Source organism: Eptesicus fuscus, chromosome 3 (genome assembly GCF_027574615.1).
Source record: "Eptesicus fuscus isolate TK198812 chromosome 3, DD_ASM_mEF_20220401, whole genome shotgun sequence".
NCBI lineage: Eukaryota > Metazoa > Chordata > Mammalia > Chiroptera > Vespertilionidae > Eptesicus > Eptesicus fuscus.
In genome coordinates, this window is record NC_072475.1 from 66,063,839 (window position 1) to 66,077,418 (window position 13,580).

The following is a 13,580-nucleotide window of genomic DNA, read 5'->3' on the forward strand; positions in this document are numbered from 1 at the left end:
TTGGAGAAGTCACTTAACCTCTCTAGGCATCACTTTGCTCATCTGTAAAAATGAAGTGAATAGATTAGATTCTCCAAAGTCTTTCCTTTCTTAAAAATTATGGTTCTAGGAAAAAAAATCCTGGAATGTGTTTTATATACCTTCTACTCCACCAGTCAAAACATACGACAGAAACTGCAATGTTAGAAATTTTGAGTTAATTCTTTAGTATTTCTCTTAGTACCTACAGTCCAGATCTCACCACAACCCTCAGCTCTTGCCCTTTGCCATTATCTTCTGGTTTTCTGGGTAACCAGCAAGGTTTGTGTGGGGGATAATCCAGAGCCAGGGAAGAAGAGACTCCTATATCTCAGTTAACATCTCTTCCTAGGCGTATCTTATTCTTGTAAAAGCCCTAGTAACTGTGTGTATTTCGAAAGGCTTTGAACATCTGATTCCTGACGTCAAGTCCCATTACAAGAGGTGGAAACAGAAAACAATGTGAGGGAACAGATGTGCAGTTTTGCCAGCGTGCATATCATTCATTAGCACTTGCACAGAGTTGCCACCTTATGACTTCAGTTGCACAGAATTCAGTTCTCCAAAGGGTCTAATGAATCTCAGAGAAAACCAGCCCTAGAATTTCAGTACCCAGCCACCAGGTGACAGTGACAGGTCAAAGACACAGAAACCAATTAGTAAAGGCCAGGCTGAAAGCTGGAACCGCACTCTGTCCAAGTGATGTGCTCGCACCTCTTTCAAATGTATAACCATGAATTTTCATGTTGTTTAATATCATAAATAGATTTAATTATTAAAACAATCAAACATAAGCACAATTAGAAACTGCTTAAAGGTAGTGGTTCTCACTTCTAGCTGCACATTAGAGTCACCTAGGAAACTAAGAAACTGTGCACTAATGCGCACACCTCCCTGCTGGAGACTCTGATTTAATTGATCTGGGTGGACCTTATCCACCAGAAAATCTTCTCCTGCCTTTTTTGGGGGTGGGGAGTGGGAGGCAGGTTGGTTCTTTGCTCTTGAATTACCATGTCATCTTTTCCTATGCCAAAATTAATGGAGGACTTAGAAAAATGGCCATGACTATTTCTCCACCATTCATTCATCCATCTGTCCATCTGTCTCTATGCATACACACCATCATGGGGTGTAGAGAAGACCAAGATAAATATTTGATTCCTATTAGTGCCTCTGTTGGCGTCAGACTTCTTTATAAATTGACTTCACAAATTTAAGGAGCACTTAAATTAGAACAGAATATTCTAATCAGAAAACAAGCTTCCAAAATGTAGTACACACTATGTTTAAATATTCTGGATTTTAAAAAATTTATTGAAGGATAATATACATAGAAAAGTGCACAAGTCATAAGCATATATCTGAATGAACTCTCACCAGGCAAACATACCATGCACTTCCTCTTTCCTTGCTAAAGATAACACTCCCCTGACTTCTAAATTACAAAATAGTTTTGTCTGTTTTTACACTTTATATTAAAGGAATCACACAGTATGGATCCCTTTTGTCTGGCTTCTTTAGCTCAACATTGTGTTTGTGAGATTTCCCCCCGTTAAGTATACCAATAGTTTGTTCATTTTTATTGTTGTGTAGTATCCTAGTAAATGAATACCACAATCATATATCTAGGAGTTAGGTATATTACTAGGAGTGGAACTGCATTGTCAAACCTTTCAAATTATAGCAATTTTGTAGTTGTAGTGAAATCTTGTTATCATTTTAATTTGTATTGCTGATAGCTAGTGAGGTTGTGTTTTGGGACCATTTGAATAGCTTCTTTGATGAAGTATCTGTTAAAATCTTTTGCCTATTTTTTCCCTCAATGGGCTTGCCTGTCACTTTTATTTTTAAAAAAGGTATAAAAAATACTAGTCATTTCAAATAATTGACTTGTGGTTTGGTTCATTTTGGCCATTGTGGATTTGTTTTCTATTTCATTTTTTTGTGCTTTTATTTTATTACTTCCTTTGAGTTTAATTTTCAATTCTTTTTTTCAATTTTGTGAAATGGATATTAACACACTGGTTTTCAGCCATTCTTTTTTTCTAACATATACTTTTGAAGTTATACATTTTCCTCAAGCAGTGATTAGTTGTATCCCAGAAGTTTAAATCTGTCATATTTTCATTATTATTTGTTAAAAATATTTTCTAATTTTCATTATGATTTCTTCTTTAACTCATAAGTTATTTAGACATAGACTACTTAATTTCCAAACATTTGTGATTTTCTCTGCCATTTTGTGGTTTACTTCTATTTCAATTCCATATAAAGGATTTCATTCCTTTGAAATTTATCAAGATATGCATTAGAACCTGGAAATTTTGGTAAATGTTGTACGTGTACTTGAAAAGGTTAGGTATTCTATCATTTTGGAATGCAGTTTTCTAAATGAATTGTTTAATTCAAATTTGTTAAGCATGTGTCTGCTCTTTTATATCAGGAGTTGGCAAACTTTTTCTTAAAGGACCAGAGAGTAAATATTCTAGGCTTGCAGGCCATAATGTCTTTGTCCCAACTACTCACAACTCCGCTTTGCCATTATAGCATAAAAGCAGCCATAGACAATATGTAAATGAATGGGTAGGGCTGCATTCTAATAAAACTTTATTTACAAAACCAGTGTCCAGCCTGTGAGCCATGGCTTGCCAATGCCTGTTATATATATATATATATATACACACACACACACACACACACACACACACACACACATATATATATATCTCCTGTATAATAAGAGGCTAATATGCAAATCAACCGAACGGCGGAATGACCAGTTGCTATGATGTGCACTGACCACTAGGGGGCAGACGCTCAATGCAGGAGCTGCCCCCTGGTGGTCAGTGTGCTCCCACAGGGGGAGCGCCACTTAGCCAGAAGCAGGGCTCACGGCTGGTGAGCGCAGCAGTGGTGGTGGGAGCCTCTCCTGCCTCTGCAGCAGCACTAAGCTGTCAGTCGGACATCCCCCGAGGGCTCCCGGACTGCGAGAGGGCGAGAGGGCGCAGGCCGGGCTGAGGGACCCTCCCCCCACCCGGTGCACAAATTTTGTGCACCAGGCCTCTAGTATATATATAAAACACCGAGAGGAGAAGATGATTTGACCCCTTACAAAGCCTTGAGCTCAGAGTAAGATAGAGCAGAAAAGTCCCTGAAGTTTCTGGCCTCATTAAGGAACAGCCTTAACCTTTCTGTTTAAATTTTCACACAGATTTGTATAATGTTTCACAAGGGTAACCTTGGGGCTAGAACAAATCCCTTGGGGGCAATGTCATTAACTGAATTTGTTATAATCCACCTCTAATATAAACAATTTGAGCTGTTGTATCACAACTGATTTTGTCATAAAGAATGAAAGTGCAAGCAGAAGGAGGAAATAGTCATTAGTTTTTGCACAAAGAACCAAGCCACATAACATATTATTTTCTAACTATGCACATTCCTAACCTGGGAGGAGAAAACTGGAATAGCAATAAGGATAGAAGAAAATTATTTAAGGTCTTTCTTAAAACAAAAACAAAACTTCCTTCAGGACAGTAATACAAAATACTCGGCCCCCAGTGACACCTTCTTGGACTGCAGACAGGACAGGGCTCTCACCCAGACACTGAGAACAGACACCTAGGAGGTCAACCACCCTTCCTCTCTGCACCAGTCTCTTACTGCCTCCCTATTGCACAGAACATATAAGGCCCTGCTGCCCATCTGTGAGCAGGAGAGGTCAGAAGGTGCTAAGACAGTATGCCCAGTAGAAAATGTCCTTCTGGAGTGCTGATCTGTAAGGAAGGAAGCTGGGTTGAGCATGCACACGCACAGGAAGAACAGACGAGTGAACAGAGAAAGGCCCCAGGGAGTCCTGCTTACTGTAGCTGGAAGTGCTTGATCTTGGTAACCAGCAGTTTGTACTGGGCACCTAGGGGTGCCATGGATGCTATATCTACAAATATCAGTTGCTCCAGCGGTCCTGTTTCATTGGTTGCTTCTGAGGGACATAAGGTGCGGCTCACTTCCTGGTAGTTGTAGGTCCTCTGGTATCTGTAGCAGCCAATGGAGGGAAAGATCAGCCAGAATGAGAGAGAGAGAGAGAGAGAGAGACTGAGACTTAATGAACAAGCTGAGAAAGAAGCTTATTGCGATTCACTTCTCTCCGAATTTGTTTTCAAGCCCTTATATTTTAAATGTCAGACTGGACCTACTGATAGTGATTTTAGAAGCAGTGTTTTTGGTGTAGGGCTCTGTGACATAGTAACAGGGATGTGAAGTCTGTTTAGTGCTGACCTGTTCACTTAGGCGGTGTCTACATTACACTAATCCATCCTCCTAATTCAAAGAGAAAAAATATCACATTGTAAAAGAGAAACTGTCCTGATAAAACATTCAGGCGACTCCATTTTTTTATTCTTCAAGCTTTTGCTAAATGGAACATAAAGTCCCAGAGTCCAAATCAGTATTTTAATTCTCAAATTCCTCCACCTTTAAAATCAATTTAACTCATACTCTATATCCATGTCTGAATGCCTTCTGGGTTTTTTTCTTATAGTCCTATAATGCCTTGGTATTTTCCCTGTAAAAATATAAATTCCCTGAGGGCAGACACTTTGTTGGTATCTTTTTCCCACTGTTGTATCTCCAGCACCTATCACTTAGTCATGCTCAATGCATATTATGGAATGAAGGTTGCAGACTCGGTGGGCATTTTGAAGAATGGAAGAAGTGTCACACATTAAGGTTGACTTCTGGGCCTGGCCCTGTCCTCAGTGGGTGACCCACTAACCAATCAAGAGCTACAGAACATTTTTTGATTCTGAATAGAATTACAATGGTAAAAGTTCTTCAAGGTGCTACAAATCTGGGCAGAGTTCTCATGTGAACTTTAAAGGGGATGGATATTGAGCAGAGCTGAACACGTAGGGTATGTACCACGACTAGCGTTTGCACTGAGCATGCATCACATGTCAACATTCCAAATGTCAGATTTCTCATTTCACTAGGGCAAAGACCAATTAAGATCTGGGCCATTGAAAGGAAGCGATGTCGTGAATTTGTCTGGGAAAAACCCCACTTACAGTCCTTGGAAGGGCAGCGGAACCTGCCAGGACAGCACCTCTTTCTGCTGACGCACCACGACCAGGACCGGGTAGTCGAGGTTCTCGGAAGAGCTGTTCACATGCACCCGCACGGCGTTGACCTGTGAGCAAGGCAGAGAGAGGTGATGTACATCCTACACACACAGACACACACAGGCACACACAGGTACACACATCATCGCTGCCCCCTGAAGACGTGAAAACTTTAATATTTCACATTTACTTCTGACCATAGATAGTCCAAACGCCTCAGCTGCCTTTTCCTCACTCACGTTGTAACCACAGGGGTCTTAACCTTGATTGCAGTTCTTATGTGAATTTCTTTTTTAAAGAACTAATGCCTGGGTCCAACCCCTCAACATTCTGATTTAAGTGGTTTTGGGTGAACCCAAATTATGGAGCCTTCCCATGGCAGGCTGAGGAGTTAGAACTGGGTTGTCAACACAAGATTTTGAGTATAAGCCCAGAACAGAAAAAGAAAACAAAGGTATTAATGTCCTTTACTTTTTATCTATACTAATAAAAGGGTAATGTGCTAATTAGACTGGGAGACCTTCCGGACGTTCTTCTGGACAAAGGCATGGTGGCGGGGCTGAGGTAGAGGTGGTTAGAGGCCAAGAGGGGAGGGCAGTTGTGGGTGATCAGACCAGGATGGGACGGCAGTTGTGGGTGATCAGGTTGGTGGGGGGCGGGGCCGTTGGGGTTAAGAAGACCAGCAGGGGGGCCAGTTGGGGGCGAGCAGGTCATCAATGGGGGTCAGTTGGAGGTGATCAGGACAGCAGGGGGGGCAGTTTGGAGTGAGCAGGCCAGCAGGGGGGCAGTTGGGGGCAAGCAGGTCAGTGGGGAGGGAAGGTGGGGGTGAGCAGGCCAGCAGGGGGGGCAGTTGGGGGTGAGCAGGCTGGCATGGGGGGCAGTTGGGGGTGAGCAGCCTGGCGGGGGGGGGGGGCAGTTGGGGGCGAGCAGGCCGGCAGGCAGAGTGGTTAGGGGCAATCAGGCAGGCAGGCAGGTGAGCGGTTAGGAGCCAGCAGTTCTGGATTGCAAGAGGGATGTCCGACTGCTGGTTTAGGCCCAATCCCAGTAAACCAGCAGTAGGACATCCTTCGAGGGGTCCCAGATTAGAGAGGGAGCAGGCCTGGCTGAGGAACACACCCCCCCCCCCCCCGTGTGCACGAATTTTGTGCACCGGGCCACTAGTTTGAATATAAATGCTAAAGACAAATATATATATATATATATAAGTAATAGAGAAATATGCAAATTATCCATTACAGCATCATGTCATGACCAGATCAGCAGGCTGCGTCCCCGCCCTCTGCTCAGGCAGGTGCAAGGCCTGGAGTAGGACAGGATACGATAGGAGGGGATAAGAAATGAGAGGGAGCCCTAACCGGTTTGGCTCAGTGGATAGAGCATCAGCCTGCGGACTGAAGGGTCCCAGGTTCGATTCCAGTCAAGGGCATATATCTTGGTTGCGGGCACATCCCCAGTAGGGGATGTGCAGGAGGCAGCTAATTGATATTTCTAATTCTCTATCCCTCTCCCTTCCTCTCTGTAAAAAATCAATAAAATATATTTGAAAAAACAAAAAAGAAATGAGAGGGAGAGGAAGGCAGGCCTGCACGCAGACAGGCCGAGAGGAGAAACAGAAATACATAAAGGGAACAAGAAAAAGACGCAGGAATGGAAAAGGGAAGGAAATGCAGGGCTGCACGTGGGAGGGGGTGGTGACCGCAGAGGGGGTTGCGGGAGGAGGGTGGTGGTCCCCAGCGCGGGCTGTTGGCGGGAAGGCGCCCAAGGGTCCGGGACGGAGTGGTGGACGGTCCAAGGCCTTCTGGGCGGAGGTGTTCCTGCTTCGCAACGGCATCAGCAGTGCCCGGGCCACACGGGCCTCAGCCACCCTCACGGGGCCAGGCGTCCTGGGCAGGGAATGGGAGCAGGATGGCAGCGGGGAGGCCAGGGAAGGGGGGCGGTGAACACCTGGCCAGGGCTGAGCCCTGGGCTGGGGGTTAACGATCCCCCCCCCACCTCCCGCCGTTGAACAGAAGCTTTAAGAAGGGAGGGAGAGAAGAACTTTATAAAGGAGTCAGTAGAGAGCAGAGTTAAAGAAGGAAAGAGGATGTATGAGTGAACTGTAGGCGCTATAATGAAAATCAAGTATAGTTGTGTTCTGAGGACAGATTTTAAAAGTAGGAGTCAGAAAAGAAAAAAGATAAATGATAGTGAATAATTAGGCAGGTAGATAGACAGATATTAAAACAGTGGAAGTAAGTAGAGAAGAATGTATGGGAAAGGTAGGATGAGAGAGAAAGAGGGAGGGAAGAAAAATTTTAAAGGGAAGCCAGTAGAGCTTAAAAGGAGACTGGGAAGAAGGAAGAAATGGGGGAGGGAGGTCCGAGGGAGGAAGTGAAGAAAAAAATTAAGGTGGGAAGGAAGGAAAAGGGGAGGGAGAGGAGGGGTAAAGATAAAAGAAAGAAGGAATGTGGGGAGGGAGGGTAGGAGAAAGATGGGAAGAAGGATGACGGAACAGAAGTAGGAAATAAGGAGGAAAGAAAAGTTTATAAATGATGAGTCAGTAGGAAAAAGTGTTACATAAAGGAGAGAGAAAAATTGTGTGAGAGGGAGAAGCCAATGAGGAAGTCAAATACAATTGTGTGTGAAGGGGATAAGATTATAAAAAAAAAAGTTAATAAAGGCGACCAGGCCAGCAGGGGAGGGCAGTTAGGGGTGACCAGGTCAGTAACGGAGGGCAGTTAGGGGCATCAGGCAGGCAGGCAGAGTGGTTAGGGCAGGCAGGCAGGTGAGTGGTTAGGATCCAGAGGTCCCGGATTGGAGAGGGTGCAGGTCGGGCTGAGGGAGATGCACCCCCCGCCCCCGCCCTGCCCGTGCACGAATTTCTTGCACCAGGACTCTAGTATATATATAAAGACTTATAAGAGCCTCAATTGTAGACAAGCTTTATTTTCACTTTGGAAAATCATTCTGTGCTTCAAACCAAATGTTGTTGTCATGCTTTATTAGAGTCTGGCAGATGGCCTGAGCTTCCCCCAGCAACAGATACCATACGGGCTGGGTTTTCTTCTCCTTGTCCTGCTCCAAAGGCATAAATCAATCCCAGACACAAACTGCTTTTTTGTATCAGCGGCTCTGTGGCTCCTTCCGGATACACATGTCAACCCAAGGATTTAACACTGTCATGGCTGTTTTAAAGACAGGAAATTGAAGTATGGCCCTAGACCTAGATGGTTTGGGCATTTTCCTTCAGGTTTTACAATACCATAGACAACATGAAAGGAGCAAAATAGAAGAAAGGCAAGGTAAAAAAACAAAAAAGAAAATTTGATCTTTCACATGAGGTCCCCTCCCCCCATGTATTAAAGCCATAGTGTTCTCTTGAAAACTCATTTATTAGGGAAAATAAAATAAAATAAAGAAGTCCTGCAGTTAAACCTTGACGATCTATCACATGTTCAACATGGAAATTGAGAGAAACAGAATAGCATGGATATCGTATACTACTATTTGGTTCTCTTATATTCTTTTCCTGGGTTAAGCCACTTTGATGTGTTCATGTTAAAAAGTCCAAGAGTATTTATTAATTTGATAATGCTTGCACATGACGGGAGCATTTTCTTGTGCCTACACTTTTTATGTTTCCATGGAAATTGTGCTGCAGCTGGTAATTGCCAAAACCCATCTCCAGTGCAGGCCTCTTTCCTAAGCTCTGGATGTTCCACAGGCACCTCAAATGCAACCTGTCAGGAATCGATTTATCACTCCCTTCACCCCTAACTTTAATCTCTTCTGAATTCCTGTGCTTGGTGAATGGCCCCATCATGCAGCCATCTAAGCCTGAAACCTGAGAGTCATCCTCGATTCCCATTTCTTTAGCTTTCTCCAGTTCTGCAGGTCTTCTTTCATACTGTCCATGTCCGGACCCTCCCCTCCACTCCCAATGGCGCAGTTCAGTCCTTGAACTATGAGCCTCCCGACAGCACCCTATTTAGCCTTCTTATTCCCAGGGGTACACTTCCTCAGATGCCAATTTCATCTTGGCATTCTCCTCCTGAAAAAGCCTTCATTGGCTCTGGGAATTTTCAAATTTACCTTAAAGTAACAAGAGTCTATATCTATAAAAGGCTAAGCGACCATCACATCCAAAACAACCAAATGGATGACCGAACAGGCTGTGTGGGGCAACCAGGCTGGCAAGAGGGTTAGTGAGGGGCGATCAAATGACTGAGCAGTAGGCTGCATGGGGCTACCAGGCCTGCAGGGGGGGGGGGCAGTTGGGGGTGACTATGCCTGAAAGGAGGGGGGGCAGTTAGGGGTGACCAGGCCAGCAGGTGGGGCAGTTAGGTGCAGTCAGGCAGGCAGACAGGTGAGCAGTTAGGAGCCAGTGGTCCCGGATTGTGAGAGGGATGTATGACTGCCAGAGGATCAGGCCTACACCGGAAGTCAGACATCACCTAAGGGGTCCCGGATTGGAGAGGGTGCAGGCTGGGCTGCACCGGGCCTCTAATAGTTTAATAAGTCTTCATGTACTTGTCACCTAGCTTTAATAATTACTAACAAATGTACCGTTTTGTTTCATTTATGCCCCCTATATTTCCCCCGAACACTCCTATGGGATTATTTTAAAGTAAATACCAAAGATTGGACTATTTCATCTGTAAGTAGTTCAATCTTTATCTTTAAGAGATAAAGCTTCCTCTTTTTAACATAAACAGATTTCCATTATTGCACTGAATAAAATTACTACTTCTTTAAAATTATCCAATATCCTCACAGGGTTTGAATTTCTTCATTTGTTTAAAAAAATTTTTTTTAAAGTTTTTTTTAACTGGGTACAAATAAGACCCACATATTGCATTTGGTTAATATGTCTACCCTTAAAGTCTCTTTTAATCTAAAGGTGCCCTGACCTCCTTTGGGGGGAGTAGGGTGGGGCATTTATTTGTTAAAGAAAGCCGCTCATAAAGCAGCAGAACAAATCTGAAGTAACCACATTCTAGATTTTGTTGATTGTACCCTGTAGTGTCTGTCACTGAATAGACTCCTTTATCTCCTATATTTCCTGTAAACTGGCAGTGAGAGCTAGAAGCTGGAGTAAATGCCAATAGCCGAATGTCTTAATCTTTTCCTTGGAGGATGATTTTTTACCACTTCACTGAGGCCTATATTATAGTTTCATTTTTTTGTAGGGAAAAGTTCAATGGAACCAGATTTAAGGTTTTCTAACACTGTCCTTGAGGAGCTCATGACCTAGTCAGAGAGACAAATGGCATTATGCAGTATGAAAAATGATTTCAATTTTATCTTTTTTCATGTGGCCCTTCAGTTAAACCAACACCACTTATTAACAAGTCCATCCTTTCTGCACTGATTTGAATCCCCCAAGGCTCTTATTCATCACTACCTTCTTCTCTACTTTCTTTGCCTGCCAACCCCATACACCTCCTTACCTGCTGTTTCTGAAAAGGGCTCTGTCCCCAGTGACTGGCCTCGGGATATCCTCATCCCTAAAGTCCTTTTATGGGAAGTCTTCCCTCATATTGCCCCATCCTACCAAATAACTGGGTGTTCTCCCGTTGGGGGAACCCCATATGGACTCTGATTACCTTTGTATGGTATGTTAATGACATTGTAAAATAATTTAAAAAATATACATATATATATATGGTCTCTGCTCCCAGTTCCTCACACAGAGCTCCTAAAACCCTTACTATTTCCTAAGTGATAAGAGCCCTAGGAGCATCTTTTGTCCTAACATTTGAACATTGACCCTGGTTCTTGACAGACCTCCTAAGTCCCTGGGAATTTCCTGGATGAGAGCAATCTCTTTGGTTCTAAGGAGGAGACTTTTGGCGGGCCCCTGCATAGCTTCAGGACGAGGGCTGGTCACCAGAAACACCAACCAAGCCATGATTAGGAGGTTGGGGCCTTCAGCTCCCTCCCCGTCCTGCAGGAAGAGGAGGGGGCAGGAGATTGAGTTCATGATTGATTATGCCCACCTGATGAAGCTTCCATAAAATTTCCCAAAATACAGGGTTTGAAGAACTCCTGGGTTGGTGAACATACCGACGTGCTCGGAGGGTGGCACACCTAACCTCCACAGGGACAGAGAAGTTCCTGCACTCAGGACCCTTCTGGACCTCACCTTATGGATCTCTTTCCTATGGCTGTTCCTGAGTTTTATCCTTTCATAATGAACCTGTAATCTAGTAAATAAACTGTTTTTCTTGAGTTCTTTGAGTTGCGTTAGCAAATAATTGAACCCGAGAAAGGGGATCATGGGAACCTTTGATTTATAGCTAGCTGGTCAGCAGCATCAGTGATAACCTGGACTTGCAATTGACATCCTGAAGTGGGAATGGGCAGTCTTGTGGGACTGAGTCCTTAACCTGTGAGACGTGATGATCAGGTAGATAGTGTTAGAACTGAAATGAATTGTAGAACACTTAGCTGTTATCACAGAATTGCTCGATGTGGTGTCAGATGTGTTGTGAGTGTGAGTCGAAGAGAAAAGAAGTGAATTTTTCCTATAAGTAATCCCAATGCATTTTATTTTCCATGTAGTCAAATTTACTACCTTTTTCTTGGACATTTCTTTCATCACTTTTTGAAACTGAGATATAATTCACACAACTCACTTTTAAAGTGTACAATTCAGTAGTCTTTAGTATAGTCACAGAGCTGTGCAATCTAATTCCACTACTAATTCCAGAATATTTTCATCACCCCAAAAAGAAGCCCTGAACCTATTACCAGTCACTCCTCATCTCCTTCTCTCAATCCCCGGTAACTGCTAATCTAATTTCTGTCTCTATGGACTTCCCTATCGTGGACAGCTCATATAAATGGAATAATACAGATATCCTTTGGTACCTGTTATTTCACTTAGCATAATGTTTTCACAGTTTTTCCATGTTGTAGCATTTATCAATACTTCATTTATTTCTATTGCTAAATAATGTTCCATTGTATCAGTATACCACATTTTTGTTTATCTATTCTTCAATTGATGGACATTTTGGTTGTTTCTACTTTTTGGCTATTAGAAACAATGTTGCTATCAACAGTTTTGTGTGAACATATGTCTTCAATTACTTTGAGTATATACCTAGGAGTAGAATTTCTGGATGACATAGTAACACTATGTTTAACTTTTTTGAGGAACTGCCAAAATGTTTTCCAAGGAGGTGCATCATTTTACATTCCAGCCATTTGCATCACCAGCAGTGTGTAAGAGTTCCAAGTTGTCCGCATCATTGCCAACACCTGTTATTGCCTGTCTTCTTTATTACAGCCGTCCTAGTGGGGGGTCAAGTGGTATCTCCTTGTGGACCATCTGTGTTTTAACTGCTAGTTTACCTACTCGGCTCTTCTAGGAAGCTGCAGACTTCATCGTTGGCATCTCTAGTGCTGACAGAATGAATTATCTTAGAAGCAGGCTCACTGTTGAGGTTCACAACACAAACAGCCACCAGTGTTATACAGCACATGTTTGTAGAGCATACTTTATTCTGGCTTAAATCTACAGCAATCAGAACTGTGGGAAACCTAAGGAAAGCTGTGAACTAGGCAAGCGTCATCTTTAGCTTGTTTGCTTCCCTTTTCTTTACCCAGAATTGGGCCTCCTCCTTCCTTCTTGGATACTTAGTGTCAGAAAGGATATCCCTCCATTTTTTTCCCCACACGTTACTCGAAGGCAGTGATTCTCATATTTTAGTGTGCTTTTCAGCATTCAGATCCCTCAAGCTCACCCCCAGCATTTCGGATTTAGCAGATCAAAAACGGAACTTTAAACTATACATTTTCAGTAAGCATGCTGGGGGATTCTGATGCACATGGATTGGAGCCCACACTCTGGTAAGTACTGTCTCAAATTAATCACGTAGTGCAGGTGCCCCATTTCCAGCAACGCATCAACGTCTGGAAGCTGGTGTCTGGTAGCACTGAATCTGGGCTGGCAGGAGGAGGTCTGCTGGGAGAAGAGCAGAACAGGCATATCACAGCCATTACCCCAATCTACTGTTCATCTCCACACCCTAATCTTATTCCTGGGGTGGCCCTTGTAACCCACTTACTTTTTTATTTAATAATGATCGTACTAATTATAATTAAAAACAAATGCAGATACTATTATAATAAATTGCAAATATATATGTATATATATATACATTAAAGTAGGAGATAGAAAACACTGGTTAGCTTTTCAAGATGAACAGATAATACACTCCCTCCAGGAAAGAATAAAGAGCCCTGTTCAAAATTTGCTTTGCTGTACCAGAAGCTATTGCACAACTGAGAAAATTGGATTTCATCTGCACAGTGAAGTAAGCTGTGTAAAGACAAGACTAAATAAAGAACAGGGTATGGACCATGCATAATGGACCCTGACACCTTGCAACACACCATTCCTAAGAGCCAAGATTTTTCCTTCTGTGGCTTCTTCCTGTTGTCATGACAACAGAC

At 43.2% G+C, this 13,580-nt stretch overlaps 1 protein-coding gene across 5 annotated transcripts in view; it reads right to left on the bottom strand.

Moving 5' to 3' along the window:
* SIDT1 (SID1 transmembrane family member 1) overlaps positions 1-13,580 on the bottom strand; it is a 94,463-nt gene that overhangs the window by 56,036 nt on the left and 24,847 nt on the right. For all 5 annotated transcript variants that reach the window (XM_054713968.1, XM_054713967.1, XM_028153305.2 and 2 more), the window contains exons 2-3: positions 5,085-5,206; positions 3,883-4,053 (exon numbers count right to left, since the gene is read on the bottom strand). In XM_054713968.1, the coding sequence (XP_054569943.1) occupies positions 3,883-4,053; positions 5,085-5,206 (293 nt within the window). The remainder of the gene's footprint in view (positions 1-3,882; positions 4,054-5,084; positions 5,207-13,580) is intronic.